Below are 21,521 nucleotides of genomic sequence, written 5' to 3'. Positions count from 1 at the left end.
CGATTCACGAATTAGGAAGACAAACGGATGGTTGGCGTTAAAATAATGCCTTCCTTTTCTGTTTTCTGGAAAGGATAATAAGGAAAATAAGACGACGTATCGCTAACCAATCTTGCTAATGGAATCCTTTGCTCCCCTTCCTATCGAAACGCCTCCTTCGTCAAGTTCTATAAAGTCTTTGCCGATTCTGACACCTGTACCCTCCAATAGGGTGCTGAGATCCGAGGAGTTGGTACAGAGATCCTTTTGGCCTATTTGTTGGCAAAGTTTCTAGTTTTGAAAGAGTGTACCGCGCTTTTATCGGGTGCCACGTTACTTGGAGTAATTACTGCTTTTACATTATCGAGCGTCTGATAAGGACCCAACTGCTGATACTCCATGCTGCTTTTGTTGCGATGGCCAGATTGGTAGCCTCTGCCTCGCCCCTAAGCGACTCACTGAACAACTTTTTGTATTTCACACTAATTCGATATGGTCCGTTGAAATATCACCGTGGATGGCACTCCACGTAGTGACGAAGCGCACCAGGAGGATGTGCGAAGGCGATAGTAGTCGTTCACAAAGAAAATCAAGTCTAAGATAATCATCAAATGGTTTGGGAGAAAGGGTGGCGAAAGTGTAAAAGTAAAAATTTGGCTAATTTTATCTGTTGGGGGCGGTGGGGATAATTATTCACCGCTATTAACCTAGTTGTATTCTCACCTAAAATACGCGTCGAATGACACCTCAACTCTCAATAGAATCTCCGTTCAAAAGTAACACACAAAAAATCAGCTATATATAGATATATTTTGTACACCCGAAATTTGTGTTGTGAAACTAGTTAAGCGAAAAAGAAAAGTATTTCGAATTTACGTTCTTCAAATATGTCTGTTGTCTAAATACCACCGCGATTATTTAAATATTTTTTCTTTCTTATCAAAATCGGACGACTATATCATATATGTAGCTGCCATAGGAACATCGGAAAATTGGTGGGAAAATAATATAACAAAATTATATCGTTGATGTTTTTTTGACAAATAATTATATAATACTGGGAAGAATTATATTTATTTTTTAGCATTTCGAATTAAAAATCGGACGACTTTAACATATAGCTGTCAAAGAAACGGTCAGAGAAATAGTGAAATATTTTTTTTTAATATCACTGAATCTAGCAACAATCCTTAAAAATTTAACATTGTGTTACTAACGTTGATTGTTTCTTATAACTGAAAGGGTATTCGAACTTCGGCTGGCCGAAGTTAACTTCCTTTCTTATTGTATCTGCCAGGTTTTCGTTTTACACTGGATTTTTATACCCGTTACTCGTAGAGTAAAAGGGGACAAAAAATTGGTCAGAAAGTATTTAACAGGTAAAAGGTAAAGTATTTATATTCGTGATCAGGATCACTAGCCGAGTCGATCTAACCATGTCCGTCTAACCGTCTGTCCGTATGAACGCTGAGATCTCGGAGACTAGAAGAGCTAGGACATCAGACTTGGCATACAGACTCCTGGGTTTCCTGCCCAGCGCAAGTTTGTTTCAGCGGGTGCCTTGCCCTCTCTAACGCCCACAATCTGTAGCGCCCAGTTTTTTATGATAGAAAAATAATTTTTGCTAAAATGTATTTGTCTCATTAATATCTATCGACATGCCACGTTGGGGTCGAAATATGTTAATTAATTAATTAAGCATTTGCTTTGCTTTTTGTACAACTTATACACGATTAAAACGAAAATAAATAGATAATTTCTTAACAAGAGTCCTTCAAAACGAAGGATAGGTATGGAATAAGTAAACGGTGTGGCAACACTGGAGAGAAACTTGCGCAGCGTGTTGCGCAACATTTTTTTAAGCAACACTTTGATTTTATTTACATTAATAAAACTTGTAAAAAATAAGTTATATTGTGTGTAAAATATCATGTAGAGTCAAGTTGCTAGTATAAGGTTGAAAACCTGGCTTAAAAGGAAGGGTCTTCGCTATGCAGAAAGGAGCATTAAAAAGAAAGAAGCGGGTGGTGTTACCAGATCGGGAAAAGTATGTCTAATTTTATGGAAGAGAAAGAACACAAACCGCCGAGAAGGAAGCGTTTCCGACCCCATAATTCTTGGTATTCTTGGTCAGGATCACTAGCCAAGTTGGTCTAAGGAAGCGTTTCCGACCCCATAATTCTTGGTATTCTTGGTCAGGATCACTAGCCAAGTTGGTCTAACCTTGTCCGTCTGTCCGTATACACGCTGAGATATCGGAAACTATAAAAGCTAGAAGAGTCGGACTTGGACTCCTGCACAGCGCATCTCCCTTCTGCTTATACATACATATGTATATATCCCTTTTTCTTTTGCTCCCTTAAGCTGAGTAAGGGGTATCTGATAGTCTGGGCACTTGACTAAAGCGGTCCTTCTTGTCGGTTTTATAAAAGTGATGAAACAGAAAAGAATTAGAATCAGGAGAAGAAAAGGGGAGAAGGTCGTAAACTAAAATTTAAATTTTGGAAAAAAACGGAAAATGTGAATCTGCGAAACAGAGCCCAAGCATAGGCAATTTGAAATAGTTAAAGATCGATAATCAAATTAATTGATAAGCAAGTTTACTTGGTCTAGTTCTAGCTTTTTGCCCGGTCCCTTGCACGTATTGAATATCAGTGTGCCCAATATAAAAACTAAGAATGAGTTTACATTTTAAAATACATTTTCGTCACAAGAGTTGATATCAGAACTTTTGTTTGTTGCAGGTTTGATCGAAACTAGGTTTTTACCTCGTTAAGAGGTGTTTTTGTTTGATCTGAAAATGATGGATTGGAGAAAATCTTCCATCTATACACATCATCACTTCGCAAGTCCAGAGTAGAACACATCTTAAGTGCTTTGATTTCCTGCATCTCTTCCTTTGAAAATAAAAATTATATGTATATATTTTGCATAATATTTATCGCTTGTTTATTGGTTGTTTTTGTTTTCATTACATATGTAATAATTTATTTTTGTTCTCATTTGTATTTATTTGTTTCTGCACTACTTAAATATGAAACGTTGAAGTCAAATTTGTTTTATTATTAACTGTTTAATTTGATTAAACTTGTTTGCTTGTGGTGCATTTCATTTGATGTTTTCGTTCATACTCCTCTATCCCCCGAATTCTCACTACATTTTCTATTGTTAATTTGCTCCACAATTTGTACATTTTATTTCTGCATTCTGAATCGTCAGACATATAATTATGTATATGTTGTATTTTGACAAGACGCGGATTTGTTGCTGCATGCTTAAATAATTAATATATATGTAACTTATGCCATTATTTTGTGATTTCTTGTTCTTCTGAATCCTTAGCCTTTGAACATTTAACTTTGAACAATTTGAAGTCGCATTCATAAGCGGGGCAAAGACGCTCGCATTTTGCTGGGCATCGTTCCTTCTCGTATTTAAAGTTAAATATGTTATATTTCATATATAAACACTCGGGTTATGTAAAATTTGTCAATGTACTTTAATCGTTTAATTATAAAAATGATTGTTTTTTGTTGTTTATCTCTTTGGGTTGTTAGCAAAAATGATACAAAAAATGTTTCGGTTTCTCTCGTCTATGTATGTTTAACTATTTTAGTTGTTTGTAAAATTTGGCCATAAGTACACGAAATTTGCTGAAAACCGTTTTTATGTTTTTGATTAACCATTTTTCGTCCCTTTTCAATCGATACTGTACTGCTTTATCTGTTATATAATTTCATTAATGTAATTATTATCGTACTGGTTCTGGTCTGAAAAATAAAACACAAAATTTAAGAGAATTAATTTACAATGTTTAGTAAATTGCTTTGTTTTATATTTTTGCATAGCAATTGTAATATGTTTTTTTTGTTTTTGCAGTATATATTTTATTTAGCTTTCTTTAATAAGCATAACAATGTACTGCTCATGCTTAGGTCAATTTTAATTGTTTATAAATGTTTTATTTTATGTTCAATGGCTCAAATGTACATAATTTTAGCTTAAAATATAGACAAAATTTGGTTTGAATTGGTTTAAAAGTTTTGTTTCCTTTTCTCTGTTTCAGCCTAGAAAATGGATTCTTAAATACAAAACGAAATGTTTTCTTTTAGAAAGTACAAACACACACAAGCATAAATAATTTATGAAATATGTTTAATAACAAAAGTTTATAGATTTTAGAAATCTCTGCGCTCTTTTCGCTTGGCTCTTGGCTTGGGTTTGTTTCCAGTTGGTTATCATCCAGAAGATATCTAGCATATACATATGTTTCTCACAAAGTGTTGGCAACTAAAATCCGTAGTACCCTAATCTCGTCGAAGAAAGAATTATATACAAAAATTAAGACCATTCGATGCCGTTTTCAATAGACACAGAACTGTCCCTCACAGAAGCCTTAAACTATTAGCAAATGTTGTGGTACGGTAAGACTCTAAGAAACTAAATGCCTACAGAGCAAAGCTTACAAGGTGAAGGATAACATAAGTCTATAATTATACAATTAAGAGAATTGCTCGAATTAGAACTAGCTGCTACAATAAATATTAATCTTTATTTATGTTGTGTATATGTTCGTGCTTCTCGTGGAGGCTTAATAATAACTAATATTCCCGCAATTGCTGCTCACCCTCTATTATATATCGTAGAATATTACTCTTATTTTTATTGTATAAATTTAACGCGGCAACATCTTATTTTTAAACATTTGTTTTCCTCCTATAACAATAATTATTTTAGAAGTGGTTAGCATTTATTTGTGTTGTTATCTGTGGTGGGTTCATTTTGTGTGTTTTCTCTTTGCTCCATCAGTGTTTCTGTTTCTGTTCAACATAAGTCAAGGTAAAACTAAATGTAATTACATCGGTTTGCAGAGGTCGATATATATATTTCCTTTGTAAACAAAATACAGCTCCCTGTCTAACCAAAGAAAAACCTTTACTAAGTTTTTTTTTCGAAGCCTCGCTTTAAATATTAGTTTGGACCTAAATTGTCTTTCCGAGCTGACGAGTGTAAAAAGAATAACTTAATTAGTTTAACAGTAAGTGGTAAAAACACACGCACAAATTGGTCGTTGAATAATATACACAAGTTAATTTTCCTTTAAAGCTTTGGTTTCATGTATTATTTCTGCAAGCAACGCTGAAGTTTTCGAAATAGGAAAGCCTAAATAAATTTGTATTAGTTCTTTTCTTTCTAAAAGTGAGATCAATTCAAGCTATGTGAAATGGTTTCAAGTGTACTTTAAAATTTCGAATAGTGTTTTGTTGAAGGGAAACGTTATGCAAGAAAGTAAGAAAAAATGCCTTTGGATTTACATATCGATTTCAGAAGCTTGAAATACACATCGATTTGACAGTTTATAAGATACAAAGATGCGCACACTTCATTTATTTATTTGTATGAAAGGTGTAGCAAATTCAAAAGCCGCTTTTCCTAGCTTAGATATAATTTCTTCCTGTTTGCGAATAGGCAATGTGTGCGATTGGGCTTTGTGCTTGAATTTCGTCGGCACTTTCTTCTCAAAAAGAAATGGGGATCTTAACTAAGTTGTAACTGTTTTGACGTGCGTGTGAAAGAGCCGTTCTGTGAGAGGGACTGTGGGATTTAACTCTAGGTTATTTCCTTCTTGATTTGTAACTCGCAGTTCGTTGTCGCTGATGCTGTGGTGGATGTGGCTGCACTGGGTGGTGCTGGTGGCGTTTGCTTCTTGCTGGCCTTGGTGGCCATGGGGGCATGTGGTGGTGCGTGGTGGTGTCCGACGGGGGCTGCTCCACCGAGCACGGTCTGAGGCCCCACCCGGTGGCGCTGTTGCTGCTGTCGCTGCTGCAGGGGCACCTCATCGTCATCGGACTCGTCTTCTACTGCATTCTCCTCTGCCTCCTCCTCCTGACTTTCCTCTTCGCGTGTCTGATTGTTGTCCTCACTGCCTACACGACTGCTTATTTTTTCCAGTGCATGACTGGCGGACATCTGGGCCTTTTTCATCGAGGACTCATCGCTGCTGTTGCTACTATCAAACAACTGTCCGGCAGTGGCCGCCGAGTCCGGCGACAGGGGCGTTGTGGCCGTGGGGGGCATGGCCAAAGCACTGCTGTGGGGGGCTTCTATCTGAACTTCTTCGTCATCCTCCTCGTCCTCCTCGTCTTCATCTTCCTCCATGTCCTCGTCGCTGGATGTTTGACTTGGCAGGGGACTTTTTAGATTACTATTTGGCGGGCTTTTCTCGCCACTTTCTTGGGGTTTTTCCAAGTCGCCTGGCTCCGACATATTAGAGGGACTTTCCTCTTCTTCCACCTGCCGGTCCTCAAGTTTCTCTTCGGCCTGCAGCTTTATTCTTTTGCTTTCGGGCTCACCAAGCTTTCCGAAATCCCCTTCACTCACACAACAGTTTAGGGGCGTGGCAATTCGTCGCAGGCCATTTGTTGGGGGCTTTGCCAGGGAAGACAGCTCCTGTTGGTTATTGTTATTAGCCCTGTCCTCCATTTCCTCTTCCTCCAAGTCCTCGTTCTCTTCGGGATCTCCCCGACCCTCTTCTACCGGCTCCTCCAGCCGGGTTTGCGGCTTGTATGGCATCTTTCGAAGGTCTACTTTGCAGACCTGCTCCTCGCATTGCCTGCGATATCTCTGAAGTTGCTCCGTAAGGTCGGCTATGTGGAGATCCTGCTTGTGGAGCAGTTCACTCAACTGTATGTTATTATATCGGTATTGATGGTTCTCTTGCAGTAATCTCTGGAGTAGGTGAAGGACTCTCTCCCGGTCTCTGGGTCGAGTTTCTCTCAGGGATTCCACAGCCTGCTCCCAAGGTGGTAACATGGCACTCGAGTCGGGCTCTCCGTTCAGACTGTCAGTATCATCAGTGTCCGTGGATAACTCGAATTCGCTGCCCAAATGGGGCTTACCATTTTTCAAGCTATGGATCCCAGAGCCCCCGGAACTGTGCTGGGACTTCTGATGGTTCGGAGGATGGGGCGAACTGACCACATTCGATGAGTGGGTACTCAGGTTCAGGCCAGCACTGGAGGATTGAGTGGGTGAGGAGGCCTGGCTCTTGTAGTACCCAAGGCTGAAGTGGTGCATGTGCGTTGGGTGGTGCGAGTTGTGGTGTGGAGCAATGCCGCTCACCCCAACCACCGGCTGGTGGCCCATCAGGTTCTTGTTGATCCTAATCCGACTCGGTTCGTTGTTTGTGGCGGCCAGTGGTGAACTTCCATTGCCGTTTGGTAGGGAACTGGAACTGGGCAAAAGTTTGGCATGCTGATTAACGGTGGCTATAACGTGCTGCGACGGGGGTTGAGCTCCTGCCGATTGTGGCACCACCTGGAGGTGCGACGACTGCTGATGGTGTGGCGACGTGGAGGACGTAATCTCATTGCTGCCTCCCGCTGAAAACTCCTCCGGACTGCGCATGTTTCGGAGGTTAGTGGGTGTTGGCGGTGCATCGGCAGCATTGGGTGGTCTAGTGGCTGGTGTTGCAGGCAGATGGGCGGGTAGTGGGGAATTGCTGCCACTCGAGGAGGTCTGAGGTGCCTCTACGACGTCCAGAGGGGCCTGCAGTACCTCGGGTGGCGATGTCGTGGGTGGCGGTGGTGTCTGCGATCGCTCCTGCTTAATGTGCACCACCTGGTGATCCGTCTCCTTTTCCCTCAATCTCTGACGCACCATTACCTCCCTTTCCAAGCGCTCCCTGTCCTTGTCCCTCTCCTTAGACAGTATACTCTTCCGCGGGGCCAAGGCCACGTTGGGTTGGTAAGTCCTCTCCGCATATCTCTTGTCCGTACTCCTCACCACCCGCTCAGGATTCTGGAGTTCTGGTGGTTCCTGGCAGGCGTATGGTAGGGAAGATAGCGTGGCGTTATAGGCGTGCAGAAAAGCCTTGGAGTTGGTGGGTCCCCAAGGTCGGAAGGCCGACGCGGAGTTCAGCGTGGGTGGTGGGTGGTGATGCGGTCCATGTGGGTGGGCCACCAGAACAGCCCGATGCTGGTGGCTCAGGGGGTGCGAGTGCGGAAGGTGCTCTCGCTCCCTTTCCAAGTGCGCACACATGAACTGATAGTGGTACTCGAACGTGGAAGCCGCCGCCGACGTCCCCTTGAGCTGCTGCAGCTGCTTCTTGCCGCTGGGAATGTCCATCTGCGGCTGCTTCAGCGGCGGAGGCGGGGGCGGGGCCAAGGCGCCCACCAAGCCATGTGGGTGGCCAGCCAATCCCAGAACATGCCCCGAGCCCAAGAGACCGTCATCCATAAGCATTTCCGCCTGCAAAGAGGTTCAAGAAAAGGGTAGTCGTTAGAAAATGGATCTATCATAAAAGTGCGGCCCTGGAAGGAAATCGAATTGAAAACATAGACAATGTAAGCTTTTACTTCAAGAGGGAAATTCGAATTATACCCTAAAAAAATACTACAATAACACAGTTCTTTTTCCAACGATCACTTTGGATTCGGTTCCCCCGTGGAAGCTTTAATGTTGCTAGAAAACTTATCGAGGAAGTCAGGCCAAACCGGTAGTCATCATTGATTTGAGTTGCAGTCGGTGGCAAGCGAGTGGGCTAATTATAAACAAACAACCCAACTACCCAAGCAGCGATCCTCGGCAGACACCAAGCCCCAAACGCACCCCGCGGCTATGGCGCCAATTGTCATTGAGACCGAACCAGAATCCGGCGGAGGGAAGGAAACTGAGGAGGCTGAGACCTGGACAGGCGGCGGCTTCATCCTCGCCCTGGTACTGCAGACCGCTTTGAAGTGGCTGCCATCAGTTGTCTCATTCTAACTACTACCTCTCATTATACCCTGTAATTGCGGAGTAAAGGAGTATTTCGGGAAAGGTTTTGGAGGAAGTTTTGCCGAACCAGATCATTCGTTGTATTTTTTGCTGAAAACTAGCACTAAATATGTAAGCTTTTTAGTGGTTAAGAAACGCCGAATTAAGCGGCATGCAACAGTCGAGTTGCCATCTTCCGTACATATTTGCATTATCAGCATGGTTAAAGGAAGAAGCGAATTGAGTGGGGAAAACGGAGGGGAGCAATCGCAGCCGGTTTCCGGTTTGCATGTTTGTGTAGCTGTTAAAATGATTGGCACTGCGTCCAATTATGGACAACGCAACCTCAGCTGCATGCGCAGCAGCCATAAAGTGATTTTTGAATGGAGGCGGCGCCATTACCCATTACCCAAGGCATCGCCATAGCCAGCTTCAAGGCCAAACGCGTCCTCCAGCACCAGCACCGGCCCCAGCCCCATGCCGTACCCGTCCTCAGCTTCAACGCAGAGGAGGTGTCACAGCGGCAGTTAAACAAATGGCCAAAGCAAACGATGTCGATGATCGAAACGAGGCGGTAGGAAGTCGCCTCTTGGAGATTTGCCGCTGAGTTGGTAAATGCTGAGCCGAAAGGTGGGCTAATGATGATGGAGATCCGTAGATCCCAGAGCCGGGGATCAGCGAGCGTGTCAACAACGGCTCATTAGCATAATCATGGCATTCGATTTTGGTATTTGGGGGAGATACTATTAAATTGTGGGCCTCAACTACCAGTTCTCGTTTCCTCCCCACCTCCTTGCACCCTCAAAGTATGCAGTATAAGTTTTCAGCAACACACTTTTTGGCCCCACTTTGGTTAACAAGAGGCCCCAAAAATTGGCTTCCCGCGAATAGATAAATTGAAAAAAGCAACACTCCAGGGAGGGAGATTAGGCCGGCAGAATGCCCCAAACTGGCGACGATGGCAAACCACGAAAAGTATAAAACAAAATAAGATACACATTGGAGGAGCTATGGAAGATACGGACGCAGCGATAAGAAAACTGGAAGCCAGACACACTCGTACTCGCAGTCGAGGCCCACAAATGAACCATTAAACAGCAAAATCATAAAAATCAAGAGCCATAAAGAAGTCGTCGCGAAGGAGCGCCATCCCAGACCCACCGAAACCGAATCGCAGCAGGAGAGGCCTGCTTCTCGGAGCTCGGCGACCGACAGTCGCTTAACTGTAAGCAGATGGCAGCCAGCGATACATGACGAGGCTCTGGGGCAGTCAAGGAGCTCGAGCGACACTCGACAAAAATCCACGAACGTGGGGTGAAAGTATGGCTTACCTACTACTGAACAAATATTTAAATTGTTAATGTGAGGTCGCCCCTCCCAAAACTCAGGGACCGAAAAAAAGGGCAAATGAGCGAAATCTTCAAAGGATTCTAGGCAGTATTGCCCAAGTACGTATGGTCTGAAATTGGTCAGACAACGCGAACAAAAATACTGTTTTGTAGAGCATCAGGTTGTTTCTCAATACTTATAATGCTTTTTAGACTACGCTACCCATATGATTTTTGAAATACACCTGTTACAGATTTAGAAAAATTAACTATTTTCAAGTTCAAAAACATAGACTTCAGTATTCCTGCCTCCATAGATTGTATATCTTTTGCCAAATTTTCTGATTCAAGACACATTTTCTCCCAGTGCCTGCAAGCAGAATGGACGAGGAGCAGTCGGCAGCTCAGTGACTCGAGTCTCCATGCTGGCGCACGCGTCGTCGCTGACGGTGCAATGACAAATTGCACTATTGGCAGTGGGCGGTGGCGGGGGAGGCAGTGGCGGAGTCATCTTGGTTGCGAGTGCGGGTGCAAGATGGCCCCGTTTGGGTTCTTCGTATCGACGTCGCTAGTGCTTAAGTCCAAGGTCTTCTGCCATAACTCAGCACCTAAGATGAAGTGCAGCCGGAAGAGGGGATCGCAGTGTCGTAGGAGATCGGTGTAAAGAGGGAGTATGGAGTCTGAATACCCTGCCCAGCAGTGGATGTTCCAAGAGCATCCACGACCACCGAACTTATTTCTGAACTCGATCATTTGGACACATTCAAACGGGTCAAGCCGTTCAGCTTCTTAGTCCAATAAGGGAAGGATCCCTGTTGGTAAGAGTATCTAAGAAAATAATTGCACCCAAGTGGCCGCTGTTGCTCAGAGGTGCGGCGGAGGGGGTTCCAAGGGGCAATCGTGGGCAAGGCAGCGACATGACTCGCTCGACGATAAGATCATGGCAAATATTGACGACGACCGCGACGGACATGGACATGAGGCTTGGGACATGGGACATGGAGATGGCGATGGCGATGGAGTTGCATGTGGATGTGGATGGGGAGATGCCGATGGAGACGGCGACGGCAGCGGCACTGGCAATCGGCGTTGACAATGAAGTCCGACCGAGTCATGTATGGGTGCAACGCCAGCAACAGCAACATGCTTAGCGGCAACCACTTGCGCCCCATTGATTTAGACTGGCAATTATGCAGCCAAAGATCGCCGTCGTCCCGCTGTTGCTGCCTTGCTGCAAGTTCCTGAATTGATGGGGATGGTTCTGGGTTGCGGTTCGGGCCCGAGCTCGGGAGGCTGCGATGCTCGGGTGCAGTGGCGGCCATGTGGAAGTGGAGCAGCGACCCATATGCATTTAACATTGCACCGACATCGTCGTAGTTCGGCTGCTGTCAGCTTCATCTGCATTTCATGGCGTCATCTTGTTGTCGCTGCTTATTGTGCAATGCACTCGAAGAATTGCTACCCACCGACCAAACGGGGTATCAAAAAGTAAAATCCATAAGCGATGGAGCACTACTAAAGAAGACAAGGGGGAACGCTAGAGTCGAGTCCTGACTACCAGAAGCCATGTACGCTTCCAAAGGAGCAACACAACGAACTGCCCTGCCTGTGAAGCTGAGGTATCTCAATCTGGAAGGCCACCTATCTGGCTCCGATGGTTTCGAAGATATCAGCGTTCATACGGACGGACGGACAAGCGAACAAGCCGATCGACTCGGATTGGGTTTTAGGAGTATAAGAGTAGCCGGGCTCCGATTCTCACATTCACGCTTTTTTCATTGGTTCACTAACATTAATTTTTCACCATCACAGCAACCACCGGTGGTATATTTTGCTTTAACTACATATTTTCTGACCCTACCTCAAAACTGACCCCTAAATTAATTTCCACTCGATTTTTTCCCGTGCAGTCCTGGTTTCTGCTGCTGTTTTTGTTGGCGTCTGGCGCTGGCCGTAAACTTGTTTACCCCGCCGAATTCGAATCGACATTACACTCGCTACTATCCCATTTCTCTTCCCTCTTTCCGATGGCGACATTTTACAATTTTCCACTCGTGTTGTTGTCTGCCACGAAGGAAAGAGAGCGATGGGAGCTCCAAGCCGGCACCAACATGAAAAACAAAGCCAGGGCACTAAAAAAGTAAGTTACAGAAGCAGAGTCAGCTTGTGAAGGGTCTGGAAGCATGACCATGACATCCACGGGCAACTAGGGAGCTCCAAGGAAAAGGGTTCAAAGTGGTAAGCGGATTGGTTGATACTCAGCCCGTGTTAATTTGACGCTTACTTTAAACTTAGAGTTCTATATTCCTGGTCGAGTAATTAAAGGTAATAAGTGTATACATTATCAAAAAACATTTTGAAAGTATTTTTATTGGAGCAATAAGCATCGGATTACTTCTTAGCGCAGCCCCATCTGGACAAGATTTCCCATTCCCCTGTCTACTCCTGGTTTTCTGCAGTTTAGGCTTCTCACATGCTTATTTCTCCTCGCAGATCCATTATAATAATGGCTGATTTAATAAAGGAGCATAATAATCATCAGCACTTCGAGCGCAACGCGCAGAGCTAAAACTGTAAAAAACGCGAAACAAGTGGAGAAAGCTCAAGAAAAGTCATTAAAGTAGGTATAAAAATAAATTGCTTAGGGGGAAGGAGGAGGAGATATATGTGAGCGACTAAAAACGAAAAGAACGTTGCGTTTAGAAAAATATTTAAATCAACTTTTAATGGAGTTGAAAACAAATTCCGCTTCAGGTTCGGGATGGCTGGGTGCAGTTTTTTAATAAGCCAGGGAAAATCCAATAGGAACTAAGTGAAACCGAATCTGCGCCCAAGGTAAATAAAAAGCTAATGTCTTGTCTACTAAATCATGTCGGGGTCGCGGTTCTGGGAGCGATTCCTGTACTTCGCCCCCTGCTCTGACTGTGCAATTTCCCTGTCCAATTAGCGAGCGTTTTGAGTGATGGCACAAAGTCAGACAATGCGCAGGCGCAACTGCAGCGAGTGCACACCGAAAAAAAGCAGCCATAGGTTCATAGTTTGTGGAATTAAAACAATCCGAAACGAAATGGCAGCCTGTGGGTGAGTTAATGAAAACAGTGAAAAATCCTTTTAGTATAAGTTCCACCTAGTTCTGCCCTGCAACAGGCTTACTAGTACACTTAGAAATTATATAACATTTTGATAGGCCAATTGCAACCTTTTTCTGCACTCCAGTCACGCCTAATTTTATGCACCGCGCTAAAAAGAGTAACAAATTGCAACATTGCATTGCATTTTTATGACAGCTCCGTGCCATATTTCCAAAGTTTACGAGGCCCAGCTTCTGACTTCGCTCTTGGCCGCTCTAATCAAGCCTTCCTTTGTGCTGCTGGTGATCCACCAAGCCGGGCGATCCCTCCCCTCGAAAGAGACTCAAATTTATTGTCATTAATCATGGGGACGTTCTGCACCGGCTTTTCGGCTCTGACTTTGACTCTGGACTTGGACTTCATCGTGGACTTGGATATGGACAGTTTGCTCCGTGCTGCCGCTGCCACCGCTGCACAGCCATTATCATCTGTCCGGAGCCGAGTCGAGTGGGTTTCGTATTGATCAGCAACATGTTGAGGCCGCAACATGGCAATTAAGGCTGGGTTCCAGAGGGAGAAAGATAAAGTTAGTTGGCAGCCGCCTCGGCCATGATGGGGCTGAAATTTATTTGTTGCCCGCCAAGGCTTCATTGTCTGTGCCTTGGAAGTGCATGGAGACGGTCCCTGAAACGGGGTAGCTACCATAGGGGATCCACTGGATCGTAGGCAATGTGGGAACTCTACGAGATGCGTCTGGAAAACTTTTTGCGCTAAGTGTGCGCTAAAAAATAAAGCCCATTTCAAAATTTAAAGGCACTGGGGAAACATTTATTTTGCTTTTTATTATTTTGTATAGCTTGTTCTTTAATTGCCAACCAAGAATTTTTAAACCATTTTTTCGAAACCTCTTCGCCTACATAAGAGTGCCCCGGTTTCCCATGTTGACTTTGTCATGGAGACCCCATGGCTGCAGCTGCAACTGCAACTGCAGCACGAGGAGCAGCAGATAGAGCTCTCCGCTTCATTATGGGTCATTTGTTCGCTGCATAATTGGCCCCAGCAATTGGCCCACAAAATGTATGATTTGTTTTGGCCTTTTCCCCTGGCCACTGTGAGAAAACGGTAAATGATAGGCCCACGCTCACTGCCGCTCTGCTGCTCCCCGTCTGTTGATGTTGTTCTTGGGCTAATGAAAATCTTTCGGGCATGGCACCAAAATCAACATGAACATGTCCCGGCCACGCCCCAAACGCCCGTCAACTGTCGCTTGTGGGGGCGTCACTTTTTAACCAGCTGACCCCCCAGACCCCTTCCGCATTCCCCCTCTGCATGGTCCATGTCATTTAAATTAAAAAGTTTAACCACAGCAAATTAGAGAAAACTTCTCGGCAACTTTTGCCGGCCCCTCTGGGCGAAAAACTTGCCAGCCACGCCCCCAAGACAGGTCGAAGCGTCAGTCAAACTTAGCATAGAGTACGAGAGTAGTGGTTCGGTGGAAGTCTTGGTGTGTATCTGGACTACACAGAAACTAAGATTAATGACCTGTATCTGAGCAGTTGATTTACTATTTAATCCATATTTCCAAATGATCTGTACTATTATTATTACATCCTTGTAAAAAGCTACCTAATTTAACTTGACCCAAACACACATAATGTGTTTGGGAATGGTTCTCTGTTCAGTTTATCTTTCTTACCGTGATGTATTTGGGTGAACCTGAACTGGAGCACAGTGCTAAAAAGCAGTACAAACAGCCTTGATTAAAGAACGATTTCATGCTTACCGTTTAAGAACGTTCGTGCTCAAAAAGTTCTCACATTAAGCACTTTTTTGAGTTTTAAGGTCTGCCAATTCTAAAACTTGCCAACAGCTTATTCTGAAAGAGCTTTGTGCATTGATTAAGAATTATTCGTCCTTAAATAACGCCTGAACCTTCTTAATTTAATATTAAATAGTTCTTGTTTTTAGTCAAATATGATTGAAGACCGTACGGCTCTTAAACCTAGTCTTTTCTGAAAGCAGTATTTTGTTCTCGGGTTCTGTATTTTCCATGATTGGTGGAGTTTTTACATTGAAAATTCTTGATTCAAGCCCTAAACACTTTATTTTTTCCTGAGTGTACTTTTTAAATTTTTTTCCTTCTGCCATTTATGAATATTTCTATACAGATTTCACGGCAAAACTTTCAGAAGGAAAAATTCAAAAGCATGGCAGACTTTTGACAAAGTCGAGCTCCAGTCGGCTTGCACTCGAATAAGGAATGACTGACAGGCTGGGAGAAAGGGCCTTATAGAACAGGGAGAAGGTAGTGAGGGGGACCTGGAAGTGCTCAGAGAAGGAGACACCGCTAGGAAAGATTTTCGCTCCTCTTGAAGGTGTTTGGCATTCAGTGCTCATTGTCGACCATTTGACCTCCTCCGGACGCCATGCTCTCACTGTTGAAGTGGTCGAAAACTTTGCACAAAAATGGCATAAAGAAAGAGAGAGGTTTGATCCCCGGCGATTTATGAAAATGTTCGCGCGGCAATCCTTGTTTAGTGTTTTCCAGCGGCTTCGATTCGATTCCAGTCGCAGTGCTTCGATTTATTTATTGCCAGCATTTCCATCTGACCAAAGATGGTCACCAGGGAGAAGCAGAGGGCCACTTAAACTTTATGACCGCCAGCTGATCTGCAGTTCTCTGATCGGGCAATTGCGGCTTGCCCCGCCAGAACATGCGGGGTTTTGCGGCTTTAATTAGGACCAGAGGATCGGATTCAAGAGGAAATCGCTTCTGTGAATCTGCTGCTCCGTTAGAACTGCGGGCCAATGGAATTGCCATGGGAGTTTTTGGGGCGAGTGTTCGGCTTTGGCTCTGTTTGTAATTTTTCGTTTGTCACTGCAGCCAGAATTTCATTTTATGGCAGTTCTCGAGCAGCGAGCAGGAAATGTCATTGAACCGGGGCTCCGCATAATGAAACCCTCTAGCCAGGCAAAAGCATCGGCTCCAGCAGTAGAAAATCAGACGGGGAGTGAGTGGAGAGTGAGCAGTCCCTGCGCAAAAGGCAAATACATGGGAAGCAAGGAACCACAAAAGCGTCCGCCACGAGCATTCAAAAAGGCTTGGGAGCGATATTCGAGTACGAGACTCTAGATACCAATCAGATGTGATAATATTTTTGCATATGTTATTTGTTTATCTACCTAATTAATTTTCAGAAGAAATGTTGTGAGAAGTAATGAATATGGCCCTATAATCACCAAGTTAAGTATTATTAAATAAGTTTTATTTTTTAACATAAGCATTTCATTTCGCAGCACAGTGACCACTTCCTAGGGGGTACACAATTCGTTACTAAGTCGAGCGTAAAGAGTTTCTTTTGTGGCTGACAGGCGAGGCGAAAGTCAAGTTTAATTCATTATTAAAATATACGTATAACAAAGAAAAAAGGGGTTAAAAAGCACACACTTGCAGCAGCGATGGGGAAAACGTTGGCCCAACGCCCGAAAGTATGCAATGCAATTAAGGCGATGCCCTCAGGCGGGAAGTGGGTGGAGAGCTCCTTGGAATCTGCCGCTTTCCATTCTTCCCGCTCTGAACCCAAAGATTTCTGGGCAACGGCGAGCTCTCCAGGGTATACGAGGCCCTGCACTTCGCCTCGCCATCAGCCCCCGAATTACCCTTGAAACACGGCCCACACATTGTTCGTTCTGCACACTTAAACAAGGAAAAATATATCCTGCGTGCCAGTACATCCAAAGTTGCACCCCTCGTTCGGGTTTTTGTTGTCTAATTAAATTTCTGCCGGGGCATGCCGGTGCAACTTGCGCAAGCTGTGCGCACAGCATTTAAACAGCAACTCGAGCGAAATCAGGGGTTCCACCCCGAACAGCAGTCCGTAGAGCACTTGAGCGGGCTGGAAAAAATAGAAGCAGAAGCCCCCACAGCACCGGGCCTCCTTTATTTGCATTGCTGCAATACTAGATGGTTTTTTCCACTGCTGGCTCTGCTGATTTTCTGCCGCATTTTGTTGTATCCTGGCGGGGATTTCAAATGAAAGTAGCGGTGGAGTGGAAGAGAAAGTGGAGCCGAGCGGAGGGAGCAGAATGTCGAGAGGAGCAGGGCTCGGAGCAGAACGAAAAAAACAGAAATAAAAAGCCAGAGTCGGGTTGAAAAAGGGGGAAAAAAGTAATAAAGTCATTTAGATTTGCCAAGCTGGGGTAGATATGGCAGCAGGTCCTGCAGGGATATGCGCTTGTGGTCCACCCCAGAAAAGCACTCGCGCACACTCACAGCTTGACAGGAATTGGGCAGCAGCAGCACCTGAATTTGCGGAGAAGTCCCCATTTTGCGCTCTCATTTTATTTTTTAAGTTTGGAATGTTAATGAACTCAGTCATCGGAGGACTGTAAAAAATATTTCGTATTTTCACTCTTTTTGGCCCTCCACTTGAAGGTTTGGCTTGGTCGAGAGGTTTATGCAATTTCGCTTCGCATTTCTGGCACTTCATTTGCTTGCTTGCCTCCAGCGCCTCAACCAGGACCACGTCCTCCCCCTGCGCATCAGACATGAATGGGCCTCTCGGGGAGGCATCATCCTGGGCCGTAGCTCATTAGCACGCCTGGATGAAGTAGATCGACCTGAAAAAACTGTGTAAAGCAGCTGCTACAAACTCTGTCTCCACTTGGAAATCGCTGGTCTGTTATTTTAATTTGATGCCAGAGTTGTTCGGATAGTTTCTAATTATTTATGCACAAAAGATTTGCCCCCAACTTGCCGATCCTATCGAGGGTGCTCGGTGGTGTGGGCCCACTGAGGCATGACTTTGTTAGTGTTTAACTAGATTAGTTTCAAGGAGTTTCCGTAATTGGTGGTGCGCTGGGTAAATAAGAAGTAAGTTTTAACAATAACTGAAATAGCCCCGCACAAAACTAAAAATTACTAGCATCGTAAAAAGTCAACAAATATTCAAAACAGTGATGTGGTTACTATTAAATAGTGGAACTACCACAGTAGTAAGTTGTGGGTGGTTGGGTGATATGTGGAGCCAATAGTTTTTAGGCGCATCCTCAAGATGCATTCGCTGCACTTAGAACGCATTATACCACTTTCCTACCTCATCTTTATTATGCATACAAAAGGCAAGTGTTTGTTATAGGCGTTTTCCGCTGTGTGGCGATGTTGCATTTGTTGCACAGGCTGTTTTCGCTATTGTTGCGGGTAGATCGCCCCGCATACACAAATTAGTTATAATTATAGAGCAAAATGCGAGATGAGGAGCTCGGTCCGAGCCCGAATGAATGAAAGAAATTAATTTCTCAATTGCATTTTGCCACGCATTTTATTGTCGGCCCCAGCGAGGCCTCTTGTGGCTGCGAGTTTTCCGTTTTCGGAGGCGGCAACCGCGACGGAGGCGCGGCGGAAAATCCACCGGGGGCAGGAGGTTGTTTTCCGAGGGGGGTTGTGAAGTTTGGGGAGTCATCACTGGCCGTGGCGTCGGCGCGGCTTATTTGGTGTCTGTAATTTGAAACGCTTCTCTGACTCGGAAAAACTGCAGCCACTTTTGTTGCTGCCGTTTGTGGGGTTTAATTTCAGCTTGCTGGCCAAAAGCGCCGCTAAATGGCTGCAGAATATTTCAAATGCACACGCAGTTTTCCCTGCAGTTGCACTCGCAGTTTTGCGGTGCAGTTTGCTGCGTTTCCGCTCGCATTGAGAACTTCGCCTCTGGCACTTTTCTAGACGAGGCAGGCGAAGTCAGGGGATCGCGCGACCATTATAAATGATGGTTATTTTATAATTGTGGAGTGTTCGGTTCAGTTTGGATTCGTTCGGCTCGGTTCCTCGGCCACTGCATCCGTTGCAGTCGAAAAACGCATTTCGTGGCCATTTTTAATAGTCAAGGAAAGAGAGATGGAGACGGCCACCAGGTAGACAGCGGCGGTAAACAAAATAGTGCAGTCACTTTGGCCCGTCCGAAGACCTCTTGAGTAGTATTTAATTACTTGCAATTATGAGCCTTTAAATTAAACAAATCGATTTTGGATTTAGACTTTTAGATTATTTTACAAAGTACTCCAACTCCTTTGCGTACACTCGCATTCGAGCCGCAACTGTGGAATCGGAGGGGCTTAATAGAGAGAGATTCGGGTAGTTGGCAGCGACGTCAGCACCAGCAGCGATCAGTAAATCCATCAAGAGTTAATTGCCACATTGCCGCCAACTGGCGATTGTTGCAGCATTTGCTGCTGCAGTAGCCAAATGGCCGAAAGGCAAAAGCAACTCGGCGCTCTCCTGCGTCCGCAAACGGTAGTTAAAGCGGCTTCCAATCCCAGACTTTGGCCCTCGGGGCAGACAACTGAAAAATGAGCCCGAAAAAGCTGCCAAGTTTAGCGAATTGTTAGGCGTTCTGTGTTCTGATGATGGGGTTTGGGTGAAGATGAAGACGGGCCTGTAAATGGAGATTGAGTTGAGTAGAGCAGACGAAGATGGAGATTCGCTAGGCACGTGGCCGGGCAACCGGAAACCTCCGCAGAACCCGAGACGTCAATGGAATCCGACAGAGTTCTGACTGAGCTTTAAGCATCCTTGAATGGAGGTGGGTTCACTAATGGAGAGGGAGAATTCGGTGGGCCTTGCGCTGCGTGTTTAGGAACACAGTTAGGTACACACAACTAAGTTGAACTTATTAAGGCGTTTAGAAATCGTATGCATTGCACATGCATTGAACTAAAAAACAACGAAGATAAGCTGAATTTTTAACCAAATACTTTACACTACAATGTGCCACAATAAGCTCTTATAAAAATGTCTGGGTAATCAATTAAACGCCAGGCTAATCACGCTCAAATCACTGATGGCTCCCTTTTCTTTTCTAAATTTCTTTTTTGCGGAGTGCAGTTGTCTGCCACCGTTACAGGAGAATTTCTTTCGGCCGACGAACAGTGCGTATGAGTTATGCATATTCCTCCGTTTTCCGCCCGCCCTGCATTTCATGTGTCAAATGGCGCATGGCATAGAAAATATTATTCGCATTCGCATTGGGATTGCGTTTGGCATTCGTATTCGTATTCGTTTTCGCATTTTCCATTTGCATTCAATGGCCATTTCAGCATTTTTCGCCTCTGGACTTTGGCCCCATAAAACCGGGAAAATGGGGGAGGAGTGGGGGTTGCCTGTGGGCAAAGTGGGTGAATTGGTGGGGCACCTTCTGGTCGGTTTGGTGGTGAACACTGTGTGGTCATAATTACAATCAAATTTTAATGTCCAAGTGGCGCCAGCGGCAGCCGCCTGACATGGCTAAATAAGTCTTAACTATTTGCACTTGCTTTCCTTGCTGCTTTTTGCACATTCTGGCGTTAAGAGCCAGTGCTTAACCTGCTCTCCCCCAATTTGCGGCTCTTTGCTTTCGTAATGGAAACCACTCTTGTTTTTCTTATTTCTGCGTCGCCCACCCCATTTTCGGTGGAACTACAAAGGACCACGGGGACCCCCGCCTAACCCTTCTCTGCCGCCTAGAAGCGGAGGGCCTCAGGTAATTCAAGCCCCGGCTTTCGTGGGGTCATTGACGGCAGCTGAACTGGAGAGTCAACGCTTTGATGCGACTTCCTTGCGGAAAAAAGGCCTCTTCTTGGTCGGTTTATTATTTAAATACTCGTAGCACACAAAACTAAATTATTGTGGCTGGCCTGCCACATTGTTGTCGTGGCCGTCGTCACATTTGTCGGCTTCTTTTGAAGCATCAAATGTCATTTGATATGCCCCGGCCACTGGTTCTCTTCCCTTTTCCACGCGGAACTCCACTCGAACCATGTGTGATTACCTACAGGTAAACAGTTGAGTCGAGAGGAGGAAGGGAACGGAACGACAGAGATGTCGGCTGGCTATTCCAAATAATGTTAGTTTCATCCCATTTAGAATTGATCAATTGTAAAGTTTCCAAATCATATTTGCTACCATGGGCAATTTAAGTATTATTTTACCCTACCTACAAGCTAATCTTGTATCCAAACTTTAAGGCAACCACTCTTTCAATACTCTCGAAATGTTCGACCCCGGCTGGTATCTCCAACTTGGCATCCCTGCTTCAAAGCGAGGGGAGAGTTCAATAACTTGGTCAGGAAACCGCAACCGCAGACAAAAGCTCGGAACGAAGATCCCTCGGCCCGAGCCCCCAGCCCCATCCCATCCCGAAACCAAGTCGAGAGCCCCAAAAAAAGGAGCTGCAACAGTGAAGATGGGCGACAGAGACAGAAACTAGGTGTGTCTGGAGGGGAATCGCCGTGGCTGGAATGTGGCGGACGACTGGATGGTCGGATCGTCGGATGGTTAGATGTTGGGATGGCTGGATGGCTGGTCGGCTGGACCGGAGGGGCGTGGCTGGTGGAAAAGGGCGCAGCCGGCGGCGGA

At 44.9% G+C, this 21,521-nt stretch overlaps 1 protein-coding gene across 1 annotated transcript in view; it reads right to left on the bottom strand.

The window, feature by feature from the left end:
• Positions 1 to 2,900: 2,900 nt before the first annotated feature.
• The window catches only part of LOC108036743 (uncharacterized), an 87,895-nt gene continuing 69,274 nt past the window's right edge, over positions 2,901 to 21,521 (bottom strand). Inside the window, exon 2 of the mRNA XM_017113052.3 lies at positions 2,901 to 8,229. Coding sequence (XP_016968541.1) covers positions 5,590 to 8,229 — 2,640 coding nt within the window. The 3' untranslated portion in view covers positions 2,901 to 5,589. The remainder of the gene's footprint in view (positions 8,230 to 21,521) is intronic.

Source organism: Drosophila biarmipes, chromosome 2L, assembly GCF_025231255.1.
Source record: "Drosophila biarmipes strain raj3 chromosome 2L, RU_DBia_V1.1, whole genome shotgun sequence".
Classification (NCBI taxonomy): Eukaryota; Metazoa; Arthropoda; class Insecta; order Diptera; family Drosophilidae; genus Drosophila; species Drosophila biarmipes.
This window is presented reverse-complemented; position numbering and strand designations above follow the sequence as displayed.